The sequence below is a fragment of the Archocentrus centrarchus genome, chromosome 18, assembly GCF_007364275.1.
Source record: "Archocentrus centrarchus isolate MPI-CPG fArcCen1 chromosome 18, fArcCen1, whole genome shotgun sequence".
NCBI lineage: Eukaryota > Metazoa > Chordata > Actinopteri > Cichliformes > Cichlidae > Archocentrus > Archocentrus centrarchus.
The window spans coordinates 4,179,989-4,195,671 of record NC_044363.1 but is presented as its reverse complement, the minus strand read 5'-3'; the positions used below and the strand labels follow the sequence as shown (position 1 = coordinate 4,195,671).

The 15,683-nt window shown below is 38.4% G+C and overlaps 1 protein-coding gene across 1 annotated transcript; it reads right to left on the bottom strand.

Annotated features, from left to right (window-relative positions):
• Window positions 1–9,898: 9,898 nt before the first annotated feature.
• LOC115796788 (uncharacterized) lies at window positions 9,899–13,327 on the bottom strand. The gene is made up of 6 exons (XM_030753218.1): window positions 13,210–13,327; window positions 11,939–11,994; window positions 11,472–11,831; window positions 10,978–11,105; window positions 10,812–10,878; window positions 9,899–10,589 (listed from the first exon to the last, which is right to left on the bottom strand). Exons 1-5 carry the CDS (start codon window positions 13,221–13,223, stop codon window positions 10,825–10,827), a joined length of 612 nt encoding a protein of 203 aa, XP_030609078.1. The 5' UTR covers window positions 13,224–13,327; the 3' UTR covers window positions 9,899–10,589; window positions 10,812–10,824.
• Window positions 13,328–15,683: the final 2,356 nt, after the last annotated feature.

The following is a 15,683-nucleotide window of genomic DNA, read 5'->3' as shown; positions in this document are numbered from 1 at the left end:
GCTGTGTCCTCTTCTTTCAGATGCTGTTTGCTTTCATCCACCAGTTTCAGCTCTGCTGCAGCTGCACACAATCCCAGGAATCTGAGTTTTTACTTTCACTTTCACAATACAAAGCAAGCAACTACATTTGGGAAAAAATGTAGATAGATGTCAGAAAGACACATTTGAAACAGACAGGCTTAATTATAGAGATAAAACTAAAACTGTTTTCCTTGTAGATCAACAGGAAAATGTCATTTTCGTTTGTTTATACTTGTGATGTAAATGAAGAGGAGCTTTTAATGTTTCCTTGAACTGATGAAAAAATCAGGTACTTCCTCTTTGTTTCAGACATTCTGACTGCACCTGCTTTTCTTCCTCTGCAGTGAGTTTTTACATTCATGGTGACAGAAATATGTCTACTACTGAACAAAGCAGCCACACAGCGGATTTGTTAAATGGAGCTCATTAGTCCAGACTGACGGCGGGGCGGAGCGGAGCGGAGGGGAGGGGAGGGGGGTGATGCGGGGAAATTATTTCTCTAGTCGGCTTTTTTCTGTATTTAACAGCTGATATGATCAATAACAGAGGCACTGCGCTGATTAGGCGCTCCTGTGCTGCTTCACCCCCCCCCACCCCCGACAGGTAGCTAAAAATGGAGTGGCAAAAAAATGTGTCCGCATGGCTGCGCCCCTGGGCTCAATTGTGACCCCACCACCCCTGTCTGTACAGGGCTAGTTAAGGTAGGCGGCGCTCAGTAGTCAGCTGAGAGCCGCCTATAGAAGAAGGCTTATATGTCCGGCCAAGCACCTCCTTTTAAATAAGTGCGCAGAGAGCCTGCAGGAACAGTTAAGCGAGAGAGCTGATATATACCGTCGATATACCCCTCATCACTTAATATTAAAAAAAATAAATAAATAATTACAGCTCGCTACAGTCTTGCTACAAACGAGTAAGTAAAACGTCCTGTATCAAATGTATTATTGCTTACATCTGCTATGGCATATTTATGTGTTGAATGTTTAGACATATCATCATTAGCAGCAGAGGAGAAATACTACATTTAATATTCTTTTATTAAATATTTTCATGTTAGCCTTTAAGCTCTTTTTCAAAAAAAACAAAACAAAAAAAACAAACAAAAACATTTTGAAAAATTCTGTTTTGTTATATCCTCCAACGACTCTCTAGGGTTAAAATTTTGAATTTCAAAGTATCTCCCGGACTGTAAAGCATCTCTGTGTCCTACGAGGGCAAATCTTTTTTTTTTTTCTTTACCTTTTCTCTCAGATCAAACTTCATGGATGATCTTGAAATGTCTGTCAAAATTAGACGCAGGTCGAGCGCATTTTAAATTAATGTCAAACTCTTACAGTATGTAATAAATTAAATGCCTGCAGCATTTGGCTCTGGCCTCCGTTCCTCTAAGGCCAACCCACAGCAGCAGCAGGTGGGAAGGGTCGGTCGGCGCTCCACAGATGGCATTAATACATCCCCAAAACCTCAAACACTTAACTTCAAAAAGCTCAAACCATTTTTATCATTTTAGAAATGATAAAAATGCTCCGTTCTCAGCAGCTTAGAAGTCATCCTCAGAGTCCGATGTAAACTCAACACTGCGGTCACATCGTCTAGGAAACAAGTGACAATTCAATCGTGTGTGGTTTCAGCTGAATGTACAGAATAATGAGGTTCTGTGAATCTGCATTATGAAATATGTTGTGACATTAAAATAGAAACATCTTCTGTGTTGCTCCTTTAATGAAGCTCTTCATCCTCACAGGGAGAAGATGATCTGGATCCTGTTTATCTTCAGCCTGACCTTCTCTGAAGTGTCTCCCAAAACAGCAGATGGTGATGGTGAACACGGTGAGCCATTATGATGCCTATTTTTTTTTAATAACATATAATGCATCAATTGTTAGCTTATCAGTTAGATTAAATCCACCCACAAAGTCATTTTGCTCTCTGATTACAACACTGTGACTGCTGACATGTTTTCAACATCTGTGTATTTGTTGTTGCTGATGTTCCTCCTCTATAACACATATAAAAAATATGGATATCATATTTTCATGCAGGAACAAGATCTCCACCAGATGTTCTGAAAATTGTACTCCAGCTATCACTGGCACCTCTGTTAGTATTTCTAATTTATAAAGCATGGAGACATCAGCAAGCATTACGTCATCGAGAACAGCAGCGCCAGCGTTAGTTTCCATGATGAGCTGAGAGGAGCGTCAGTGACACTGAAACAAGTTCATCAAGTCTCTGAGTGTTGGTCTGATGGAGAAAGCAGCAGCTCTGAGTCATGGTTTTAGCTGCTGTCTAAACATCAGTTTGACAACAATTTGTAGAAATAAACATTTACATTTGAGTAGCAGAAACCTGCAAGAGCCAGAATCAGTAAATTCCTCATTTGTAGCTCTTATTATTTTAGCATTTAGATTTTGCATTATGTTTTCATTATCTGTTCTTTTATTTCTGATTTTGAATTTATTTCTAATATTATATAAGAATATTATTCCAAAAAGTGGTATAAAGTTTAGTGTTGCTGTCATTTATGCTGTATCAAACACTGCAACATTTTCCTCTTCTCTAATAATAAAACAATTAAAAACAAAAGGTCTTTTATCTGAACAGAAATTTATTGACAACATTATGAGGACAAAGAAATGAAAAGAATCAGACACTGATGTGTGGAGGTCTGTTTGTCTTCAGGTTTTCTGACTCAGGTCTTGTTCTAATGCTCTGTTGGTTCATCCTATGGAGCCTTGCAAAGGGCACTGGAGAAAAAAAAAAAGATACACTTTTGTGCATCTTTTTGTTTTTAATGACAAATTAAATCTCATAATAATTCTTCTAAAAAAAAATAAAAGAGCAAAAATGTGACACCACTTCTGAAAAATTTCAGACATTTTAAACTCCCTCAAACACTCCTGGATTAGTTTTATTCATTGTTGGCTAACACTAGATGGAGAGAAATCATCAGCTTATTTATTTGAATTGAAAGGCTGAAAAAACCCCACTTTGAACAGAAATTATTCTTCTGTAACACAAAAGAAAACTAAGCCACACAAAATAATTTACAATAAAATCATGAATTTCTATTTCACATGCACCACATACAGGAGAGACCTCAGGTCAGTTTTAAGTTTGTTTTAAGAGATTCTCATGAAATATGAGCCACACAGGCTTTCAGCAACGCTGGCTCTGTAAGAGAAGCAAGATTTTTATTTTGTTACAGACAAATGTACCACAGAAATGAATGGGTTTCATTTCACTATGGGACATTAATCTACATTAATTTACAGCACATCACTGAAATCAGAAGCAAACCTTGTCAAGTGAAAAAAAAAGAAATTCACGACCAGTTCTATATTAAAACAGGATTTAAAATGTATTTTATCATGCAAACATTTAAGTTCTGGGTACGTGTTTAATTTAGCTTATTTTATTTGATATAATAATCTCATGCTAGAAAAAAATAAGACTTTATAGTTATTCACAGAGGAAATCAAATCTGACTAAAAGGTTTATACAAATATCGATAGACTGGGCAGCAATAAATTACTCATTGCACATTTTCCATTTAACAGTGAGGTGGTCCTGATATTTTTAGAGTTCATGTGAAATCTGTGGTTAAATGTGTGAAATGAGCTACAATTGAGAGAAACTGCGTTTCCACTATAATTAAGTTTATCAAGTATTGACTACAGATGTGATGTCTAGTAGGTGTGTACTCATAAAACCTATTTAAGAGGGTTTTTTTTTTTTTTGTTCTTTGTAAAGAAGCAGCAAAGATTTCAAGACTTTGATGTGAATATGGGAGTCAGTGTAAAGATGTAAGTGTCAGAGTAATAGACAAAGACTGACAAAGTTTGTGTAGTGAGCCACAACATTGTTGTTGGGTAAGGTAGCTCAGTATGACAGTATTTTACCAGTGGGAATATTCTAAATGTTGATATAAATAAATTATAGAACACTGCATTACTGTATATATAAAAACATTACAAAATGAGGGATTGTGTACTTGTTTAGCTCTTTCTCTTTGCTGACTATAGTATCAGGTACATCATGCAATGGAACTTAATATGAGTAAACTGTGATATTTTGCCATAAACCCTAAGGTCACTCAGTGCTTGTATCAAACCTTCCTGATTCTCTTGGTCCCCAGCTTCTTTATTGCAAAGATTTCTAAGCTGGCATGGATATGGAAAAAACGTGGTCAGTGGTTATTACAGTATATTGCACTTTTCTACTCTAGTCGAGCATTCAAAGCACTTTATATAACGCATCTTCATTCAAACACACACTCATACAAGCATTTCTACATTTATGTGCTTTCTGTACACACATTCACACTCCAGTGAACACAATGGGAGCAACTTGGGGTTCAGTATCTTCAAGGATGAAGACTGGAGGCTGGAACAGGCAGGGATTGAACAATAAACCATCCATCGACCTCCTGAGGCGCAACCATCCTGTTGGTTAAACGCACATTAGAAACACACAGAAAGAAGTGGAAGTGCGTTTTCACAGTACTTTAGGTCTTAATGTGTCTTTTAGAAGAAGCTTTCCATAAGCTTCTCCAAAGCCAGAGGGTAGCATACATTTATGGACAAGAACACAGTAGTGACATCTTTAATTACTTTTAATAAATTATTTAAAATCATTATTACTTATAAATTAAGAGTGAAAGACCTTCATTTCTAAATGAAGCATTAATCTACAGTCCATCATTTAAATCAGAAGGAAACCTTGTAGAGTATTTAAACTATATTTTATGTTTTGAAACATTAAAGCTGTTGTGTTTAATTCAGTGTAATTGGATTAATGGATGGTTAGATTAAAAAACAAAACAAAACAATAATATCATATTTCCATACCAAAAACACAACACTGACATTACAATTGATCACAGAAATAACCAAATTTAACTGATAGGTTTTGTTCTTTCTTTGTTTTTTTAATTGCCTTTGGACTGATAAAGAATTATTTCCACATTTAATAGTTTCCTTTTAACTGTGACATTAACAGTATTACTGGTTTATTTATTATTTATTTAAACCTAATTTTTAGTGTTTTTCAGATTCACTGGATCATTTTGGATGTTGGTCTCACACTTTCTGGATCCCAACTGCTTGATGCAAAAGGTTGTATTTAATACTGATTGGTGATTTCACTGAGGCTATGGAGATATAGTGTTAAGGAGCAAAACAAAAAAAAATGGTGGGTGATGAGAAAAAAACACTGTCTTTGTATATGATTATCAGGACATCTCAGATGGTTTTGATACTGGTCAAGTTCATTTGAAGTCTCTGGTTGCAGCACTGAATGTTTTTTTTTTTCTGTGCCTTTTTGAAGGTTCAGTATGTAAGATAGCAAAAAAAATGTAAATACAAAAAAAGAATAAAAATATCAAGAGAATGTGGAAATATTCAGTTATAGTGTACAGTTACCAACAGTCAGTCCTACAAACTATGAGCAGGGAGCTAGACTAACTAACAGAGTTCCTCTTGTCAGAGTCAGTCATGTGACTGTGACACTTGTGCTTTGTTCTAAAGTACACAACGATGATATGTCTCCAAAACATTACAGTGTCTGGTCACGTGTGATTTAAATCTATGGACATGGATCATAACAAAAACAGATGGAGGTGCAACCTGAGCTTAATTTCCATAGAACATATGCCAAATGAAGGAAAAAAACAAACAAACACGTCACACTGATGCTTTGTTCTAAAGTGTGATAGGTCAAAGGAGTCCATGTTAACTAGTTTCATACCACTCTGAGGCTCAGAAAAGGATGTGGTGTTTGTTCTCTCAGTCCAACATAAGAGGAAAATCTCTCGTAAATCACACTGAAGGGCTGGAAACCAGTGAAAAAAACAAATGAACAAATATACATAGTACATTTAACTATTGCTAAAATATTTAGTAAGAGACCATCTATGAAGAGGATTAATGTGATTAATAACTACCTAGGGTTTGTTGTCAGCCTCTTGTTGCACTTGTCCTTTTCTGAGCACCAGCAACTGAGAACTGGAGAACAGGTCCTCACTGCAAGTCTGGTCAGAACCAGTTTTACTGCTGCTGACCTGTGACTCAAAACAAAATGAAAGGAAAAATGAACCATAAACAAATGAAGAGATGGATTATTACTAACCACCAAAGCCTCACTGTCACAGACAGAGGAGTCCTGTGTACATATGATGCTATATTATTATGTTCTAAAATTGAAACCAAACACAGCACTTGCTGAAGAGTTTAAACAGCTACCAACTGAAAGAAGGAGAGACAACAGGAAAATGTATTTGATCTTTTTAGTATTATTTGCTGTTTTTAAATTTCATTCTTCATTGTTTTGTGTTCAGTGCTTATTTTACTTTATCTTTTCTCCAAATACTGTTCAAGGTCGCGGGCAGACCCGTCGCTATGGGCGGGCCCTAGGGGGCCGTGCCCGCCCACTGATACGCTTGGGCCCGCCCTGGCCCGCCCACCCAAGCCAGATCACTAATCAAGCTAATAATAGTGGTGCCCCCCTGTTGGACTTCATAAGCCCCCCTTAAGACTGAGATCTGGCGATGGGACTGGTCGCGGGGGGTGGGGGTGGGTGGAGCCTATCCCAGCCATCATAGGGCGAAAAGCAGCACAGAGAGACACATAACCATTCATGCTCACATTCACACCTGTGGGCAATTTAGAATCACCAATTAACCTAACCCCACTAACTGCATGTCTTTGGACTGTGGGAGGAAACTTAAGTACCTGGAGAAACCCCACACAATCACAGGGAGAACATGCAGACTCCACACAGAAAGGCCTCGGCCAAAGTGGAATCGAGCACAGGAGCTTCTTGCTGTGAGGCAACAGTGATAACCACCATGCTGCCAAAATAAAGCAAGATGTACAAATTCAAACGTGAAACATGAGACTGAAAAAGAAAATCAGGAAGTGAGAAGACAGGAAGGCAAACTTGGCATCACACAGTGAGACACACATGCTGAAGAAAACAGACACAAAACACAGCGAGAAGCAAACTCTAAAGACACAGTGGAAAAGGAGAACACACAACATAGAACTGCATAAATCAAAGGAACCAGGAAGAAACAAATGCACTAAGGAATACAAGTGATCATGAAAACTACAAAAGTCCATAAACTAAGAAATACAATTGACAAAATTAAAGAATAGCAGAACTTCAACAACCAAAAATTACACTGTAATGTACATGTTTAGTGACAGACAGTAAAGCCTGGAATTTTGTATGCTTTATGTGCGTCACAAGTCTTGACAGACACGTTTAACACTGAGCTGCAGCTTCTTTTTCCTCTGAAACCTTCAGACTGTTGTTTGTTCTTCTAACTGATGATTAAATAAATCAGAAAGTGAGAGAATGTAGACGGCTCGCTGTTCACTCCCCTGCAAACAAGGAGACTAAAACATCCTGTATGACTGCTTTATGTTGATGTTTACTATTTGGTGCACTTGCTGCTGATTCTTTAAAAAAAGACCAGTGATGAAGGCTGATCATCCAAGTACCTTGGAATCCCACAGGCAAGTGGGAACCATGAGGAGTCCGCTGAAAGCTGCAAGTGCCAAGTACCTCCAGAGAGTAAATATGTTTTACAACTGGGGCAAGATATAAGTGAAGAAAATGGATGGATGGGTGTTTTACATTTAAATATGCTTACTATTTACTGTTCAATTGTAATGTACAGAGAATCTGAGCTTTCTACAGCTGTTTAAATATTATCTTTTGTAGACTATAATAATGATTTTGTTGAGTGAAATGATGATTTCCTGTGATTTTCCTTGCCAGTAAAGATCCTCTGTAGTAAAGCTCGTTAAATGATGTGATGCCATCTTCTCAGACAGAGCTCACATTGTCCATGAGGAATAACCTTTCTACTTTGTTAACCTTCGTCAGGTATGTGACTCTGCACTGCTGCTTAGAGTGTGATAAGATTTTGAATGCTCAGATTATGCGCAGCCCATTTCTCTGTATTTTGTAATAAGGGTTAATAAAGGCTGTTTCTTCTTCTTCTTCTTCTAATACAATTCCTGGCAAAAAAATAAAAGCTGCCACCAAAAAAAAAAAGTCACACACTAATATTTCTTTGGACCGCCTTTAGCTTTTATTACAGCATGCATTCACTGTGGCATTGTTTCAATAAGCTTTCGCAATGTCACAAAATTAATTTCCATCCAGTGTTGCATTAATTTGTCACCAAGATCTTGCAGTGATGATGGCAGATTCTGACCACTGCACAAAGCCTTCTCCAACACATCCCAAAGATTCTCAGTGAGGTTGAGGTCTGGACTCTGTGGTGGCCAATCCATGTGTGAAAATGATGTCTCATGCTCCCAGAACCACTCTTTCACAATTCGAGCCTGATGAATGCTGGCATTGTCATCTTGGAATATGCCCGTGCCATCAGGGAAGAAAAAAATCCATTGATGGAATAACCTGGTCATTCAGTATATTCACGTAGTCAGCTGATCTCATTCTTTAAGCACATAATGTTGCTGAACCTAGACCTGACCAACTGCAGCAACCCCAGATCATAGCACTGCCCCCACAGGCTTGTACAGTAGGCACTAGGTATGATGGGTGCATCACTTCACCTGCCTCTCTTCTTACCCTGATGCACCTGTCACTCTGGAAGACGATGAGTCCCCTCTATCTTTCCAGTTTTTAATGATGCGTTGGACAGTTATGAACCCAATTTTAGTAGTTTCTGTAATCTCCTTAGATTTTTTTCTCTGCTTGATGCATGCCAATGATTTGACCCTTCTCAAACACACTGACATCTTTTCCACGACCTCACGATGTGTCTTTAGACATGTTTGTTTAAGAAATGAGAAGCAACTCATTGCACCAGTTGGGGTTAAATAACTTTTTTATTTTATTTTTTTTATTTATTTAACCTTTATTTATACAGGTAATCCCATTGAGACTTAGTGTCTCATTTGCAAGAGAGACCTGTTTCCAAAACATACTAAATTTACAACAATAAAAAAATAATAAATAGTAAATAAAATGCCAAATGTTTACATAGTCATACAAAACAAGAACAGGTCCCAGTGATGATGTGACAAAATCGTTTACAAGTATTTTAAAGTCAGTCTTGTTGCCATCTGAAAGATAATTGCCCATGCAGAAATTATCCAATAGGAGGCTCGTACCTATTTGTTTAGTTAAATCCAGGTGATGACTTCTTTTTTGGCCAGGCAGTGTATGTTAAACTCCATGTTAAGTGATATGGAATACAAAAAACAAAAAGTAAAATTCCAGTACGCAACAACTACTCAGATATATCTTAGTATTTTTCTGCATTGTTTCTGTTAAGTTTGTTTCATTTTGTTGACATAAACTTGAACTACTATGTGATCATACTGCCTATGCACTCAACAGAATTGAAATGAGAACATGTTTTACATACAGTAATGACAAAGGATCGTGCATGAGCTCATGCTGTTTGTCCACAAGAGATGGGAAAGCAGATGCTGAATAACAGGCAGGGCTGGTACTACAAAGTTGACCTGCTCCAGATCATTTATTTAAAGAGACTGCGATGACAGCACACAATGGTTACAAGTACATAATCTAAGTAAATGCCAGAATAAAGTGTGACATGAAGCGTCTCTTATTACAGTCTGTCTGTTTTCAGGCTGAAAGAAAGAACAGCTGACGTCTGTTTACCTGCAGGACTTTATTTTTTAGCTAATGTTCAAAAGAAATTCAGACATTATACAGAAATACACATTTGACAAATAAAACCCAATTAAACATTCAGAGCTTATAAATAAAATTAGTGTATTGCATACAATTTCAAAAAAATGTGATTACAAACATTAAAACATATGATAGAAAATATTTGACACATTTTACACATCAACAATTATTCATGATTATAAAGGAGCAAACTTTCCTCCCTTTGAGACCTATAATAGAACAAGTCTGCCAAACCTTGTTGTTACAGTTATACATGCTGTAGTACCATCGTGTGGAATAATTCAACTCACTATACATCAACAGAACCTTCAGAACCCTGGTTATAATAATATGCATCTATAGTAACTACATAAGGTAGCTAAAGAGTGCACTAAGCCACAGTATCTACCTATCATACTAGATACAGAAATGCCATAGCTGTACATGCTAATGCACACGACAAAGCGCAGAGACTAAGTTTTTTTTGTTAATGCTTCCTATGTGATTTTTGTCAGCCCATTAGAGGAAGGATACAGCACTCTGACATGTTGAATGCATGATATGTAAGTGTAAATGCTCTGGTTTTATATGAAAAAGATTTATTGCTCTTTCATATGTGGTTGCGGTTTTACCGGCATTTAAAAGCAGTTGGCAGTCGGGAGCTCCGGCGCTCCGGCAGGCCACATGGATCGTATGAAATGTCACATTTATGTTCAAATATCTTCAGAGTCAAAGAGCTTTGCAAAGACAAGAAAATGTGATGTTTTTAGAAATTTCAGAGTTTCAGAGCAGCATGAAAATAAACCTGCAGACACTGAATCTGGTGCCGAGTCCTCCTTGATTGTTTTTGTGCGCTTACAGTGAAGCTGTTGCTGGTAGCTGGAATAAATCTGCGACAAAGTTAAGTACACAGAGAAGAACATCAGTGAAATATATGCACTGAATATAGTATTACACATTTATAACAGCCTGTGTTAAACTTGTCTTGAAGCAAAGACACTTTTACTTTAGGAAGACCATAAAGAAAATCACCCGGCAATAGTTGACTCCTTAGTAAGTTTTATGTAGGTGCAAGTTTTATTCTGTGGAATCAGTGCGAGGTAAGAACTCACATTCATTCTCTGCTTAAAGAGAAGATCTGCTGTTTCGTCTGTATTGGGTGTGGTCTTTTCTCTTCATCTGCACATTTGAAATGAGAAAGAGCAAACGTAAACAAGGCAATGACACAAATCAGGGCAGGCAAAATAGTTCAGTATAAAACAGGAAACACGGACGTACCCTCACAAACAGACGAACCACTTTTTTAACTGTATAACCTATCAAGATCATCGAAGCACAAAATAGCATAGATATGATCACGAAAATTGCCAGAACACATTTGAATCCCTCCAAGTGTTTTTCAGCTCCTGCAAGAAGACAAAGGCAGGTGAACTTAACATGTTTCTCTCAGGAAATCAAAACCAAAACCTAAACAATAAAAAAAAAAAAATAATCTAAGAACCAAACAGAGAACAGCTAACCATGGAACCACCTGGGGAAAACAGCACTTTCATTTTGCAGCTATTTTTCAACCATGACCTTGAGATGATCAGCTGATGAATGACAATGAAAACAATTTTTGTCTGTAGGTTAAATGTTAGAGCGCAGCCATAAATGCCAATCAGGCAAATAATGGGGGTCTCCACAGCTGAACTCAGTCGAATTAGGTTTAATAGTCTGCTCAGTCTGACACTGATAATTATCATTTTAAAAAGGGGATTCCTTTAACTTACTAGTGATGCTGACTCTGCATCTTCCAGCACTGAAGCCATCATCAGTGTTGACCTCACACAGGTACAGACCCGAGTCATCAGTCCTGAGTCTGGACACTTGAAGTCTGATTCGTCCTTCTCTGAGGGCGTCTTTGTCACTCTGGACTCGTCCTGAAAACTTTGCATCCTGAGACTCTGACACCTCAACACCTTCATGAACATGATACAGGACTGAGGTATTCTGACCAGTGTTATGACCACAGAGGATGTTGAGAGTTTTGATGGATCTGTCAGGTTTGGCGGTGAACGTCCACTCCAGTGTGATGTTGTGGTTCTCCTCTGCCTGATAGGAGGTCTGTGTCACATTGACTACAAATGATCCTGTTGAGGAGACAGAGAGGGAAAGAGAGGAGCAGACACACTGAGAACTGGAACAAATCTGTTGTTGAGCTTTATTTGGAGTTCATAAAGTGAAGCTGTAAACTAACCAGAGACACATGAGGTGAGGATGAGGAGCAGCAGGATCCTGCAGATCATCTTCTCCCTGTGAGAGGAGACAGAGGTGAAGAGTCATCAACACATGAGGTCAAAGGTCAGTCAGTACAGCTAGAAGAAGGAAAATCTACAGTCTGACTTCATTCCAACATCTGATCCTGTTCATGATCCTGATTATTACACTGACTGACCAAAACTAGAAGAACTACAACCAGAAGAAGAATCTGCACTTTGATTTGATCTGAAAATATTTCACATTTTAAACCTTCAGAGCTGCAGAAATGTTTTTCTGCCACAAGGTGGCGCCATAAAGAACTGACTGATAAGTCCAGAAAAAACAAACTTGACACCAGTTTGTTTTTCTCTATTATCTGAAAATGTGCCAGTTTGATCTAAAAAGCATAAAGACAGCAAATTATTTGAACGCAATGTGACTGTAAATAAAATGTCAAATAAGGTACACAAATAATTTTTTGCAGCAGGAAGTTTTCACAAAGCTGTTTTAGAGTCCATCATAAAAAAACAATGAAATATTTCATATAAATTTACCCCACAGTGAATTAATCAGTCACTCTCACCTTCCTCATGTTTTCTAAACTCTGCAGCTAAATCTGCGTCAGTGCAGCTTTTCTGCTCATGACAGTGAAGTCAAACCTGAGAGCTGCCCGCGCTGCTGCTGTTATTGCAGACTTTTGTCCCGTCTCTCTCCCCTCAGCCCCAACCCGTCGCAGCAGAGGACCGCCCCTCCCTGAGCCTAGTTTTTCCTTCCCTCTGTTGCAAGTTTTTGCTCACAGTCGGTCATTTTGACTGTTGTAGGGTCTTTACCCACAATACAAAGCGCCTTGAGGCGACTGTTTGTTGTGATTTGGTGCTATATAAATAAGAACTGAACTGTAAATCACTTTGCTACATTTAAAGCCCGACATCGTGCACACACCAAAACAATGTGGAGGCAACAATGAAGTGCAGATCATCACTTATAAATGAAAAACTTCAAAATTGGTCAACAGAAAAAGAATATTTTACCTTCAGCACAACACAATAATAGCCTAACATGCCTTAATTTTATTCATATATAGCGTCAGTCAACAGTTTGGACACACTCTCCCGTTTGTGAGTGTGTGTCCGAACTTTTGACTTTTTCTACATCCTGCTTTTAAATTTATGTGGAGAAAAGATAAAAATAAACTAAACACATAAACAGAGATGAAAGAAACAGAAATGCAGTAAAATATATTAATTTTAAAGAGGATCAAATTCATACTTCTGTTGTCTCATCTTTGAGCTGGTAGCCGTTTATTCCCTGTAACAGCTTGGTCACAAATCCTGTCCTCTGTACTTTCTGTTCACACTGTCACCTAAACGCTGCTCTGCTGGTCAGGCAGCATTCATCTCTTTGTCTATAGTTCAACACTTCCTTCACTTTCTGTTTTGAGTTACAGGAGAATAACCCACATGTGTCTGTAGGCAGAGCAGTGTAACTGGTTCTGAAAAAACATGGATTAAATCTGTTGCACATTTATTTGACTTTACTGATGGAAATAGGCAGCACTGGATATTTGATGAAATCTTCAACAACAACCTTCATGAGCTGCAGCTTAGTTTGTATCAGAGTCTCCATCAGTGTTTCTTTGTTTTTTAAAGAAGGTACATTCAGAAGTACACAAAGGGTTTCTGGAACCACTGCGAACAAACATGAGGAGAAACTGTGAGAGTTGCAGCAGAAAATTAAACTGTGTAAATGATCTTTTCTCCCTGTTAACGCATGGCTGTGACAGTCAGTTGGTGCAGACGGGTGAAAAAAAAGCTGTTTTATTTTAGTTTTAGTTAAAATAACTTTGATAGAGACACAGTCTGTAAATCAGTATAGATCTGTAGATCTGCAGATGTGGGACCTGAACTATGAAGGTGGCTCACTTTTTACTGGGTTAAATCACCATAGCAACTTACGCTGCAATCCTAACCAGCTGTGGAGCAGGTTAGGATCCAGCATAGAGATCAGCAGATGGGAAATCACCGCCTACTTACTGGAGAGCAGGAGGGTCTAAAGTTTTTCTGTATCAGAACTTTTTGGTGTCTCTGATGAGCATCAGTAAGAAACAGATTTTTTTTTCTTTTGCTTTTGTCAGCAAACAACTTTACAACAGTGTTGTTGCTCTATAAGCACACCTACTGTCATGTCGGGCTGTGTGGCTGGAGGGGTTAGACCCAAAATGCAGGACTCAGGCAGAGGGTGAACCTAAAGTGGTTTATTTGGATGATGAGACTAAAAACAAAATGAACCTGCACTGGGACGGGACTGGAGCCAGACCTAAACAGAGGAGGAACAGGGAGCCACACAGGATTAGGAGCAATGATACAACAAGGTGACAAAGAACAGACAAAAACTGAGGGCTTAAATACACATTAGGTAATCAGGGCAAGAGGAAACAGCAGGGCACAACAGGTGAAGCAAATGAAAGTAATAACAGGGGAAGCAAAACTAGACAGAAAGCACAGGGAACACAAGACTGTCAAAATAATACAGGAAGTGACTAAACAAGGTACACGCAGACTGACACAGAGAACTGGCACACAGACACTGGACAGAGACGGAGACCTGCCACAGGGAAACACAAGGGATCAGAATAAACTGAGGAATACAAAAGAAAACTAATAAACATAATCAGAGAAATAACTGAAACAAAACCAACAAAACACAAAACACTGGGCCACCGGCCCAGGACCATGTCAGCTACCCTGTACTTGCTGACCTCATATCACATTTGTATGTAGACTAAAGGCCGTGCTTGAATTGTGTTTTTATATTGAAGCTTTACTCTCAAGCCCTCAAACAGCACCGAGTCTGCAGCTGACAGAATAAAAACACAAAGTGTCAGGAGCTGGTAATGTTCAGAGTGTCAGTTTAAAATCATCTAGAAGCACCATGTTTTCATTGAATCTGGGGTATTACATTTTATATCTGCAGCTGACCTGTCAAACACCCCTTTTAGATTGTTAGATGCTGCCCACACCAGCTCTTTGATGCCAATGTGCAGGTGAAACCCCGGCTTAACTTAACAAGTTAATAACCAGCTTCATCTGACCGTTTATCCTGATGGCCAATGTTACTTTATTTCATTTTATTTTAATTGTATTTCAATATAACTTCCTTTGTGCCCCTCAAAACTCTAATTTAGTTTTTTATTTCACGTTACTAAAATGTTAGTTTTCATTGGACAGAATTTTGGCACTCGTGACACCTCCCTGTGACCTCATCAGGCTGGGCTGGTGCCTCCATCCTCTCTTCATTGTATCCCTGGACACTCCCTGAGCTTGACACTGGTGGTCTATGTGGGAAGTGTTTGTGGCTGCAGTTGAAGCAGAAAGAGCTGCGGACCAAGACAGGATCTATAAGCTGTAAGTACTTTATTTATTTTACAGTAACTGTTATGAGCAGCACCACAGAGCACAGTGGCTGGATGCCAACAGCTCGATCACTGCTGAGAGTGTTGTGGCAAAAAGCTATAATAATGCTGCGACTAATAAGGTCAAAGATTATGTCTTTATTGATTATGTCTTTAATAAAGATTATGTCTTTATTGGTTGAATTATGGTCTAACTTTGGCTACAGCTGTGCGGCTTCCTGCACTCTCATATTGAAGAAGACAATATTCACAACAGGGCTCAGATTTCAACAGAGCTGTCCCTGAGTCAGAGACAGAGGTTATAGATTTGATGGACTGGCTGGGCTGCTTG

Bases quoted from the DNA above. Each gene is read 5' to 3' on its own strand.
- LOC115796788 (XM_030753218.1), bottom strand. The intron at 11,832-11,938 runs GTTAGTTTACAG...TCTCCTCAACAG, and splicing joins CCTCACCTCATGTGTCTCTG to GATCATTTGTAGTCAATGTG. The intron at 10,879-10,977 runs GTACGTCCGTGT...TCAAATGTGCAG, and splicing joins TGGTTCGTCTGTTTGTGAGG to ATGAAGAGAAAAGACCACAC.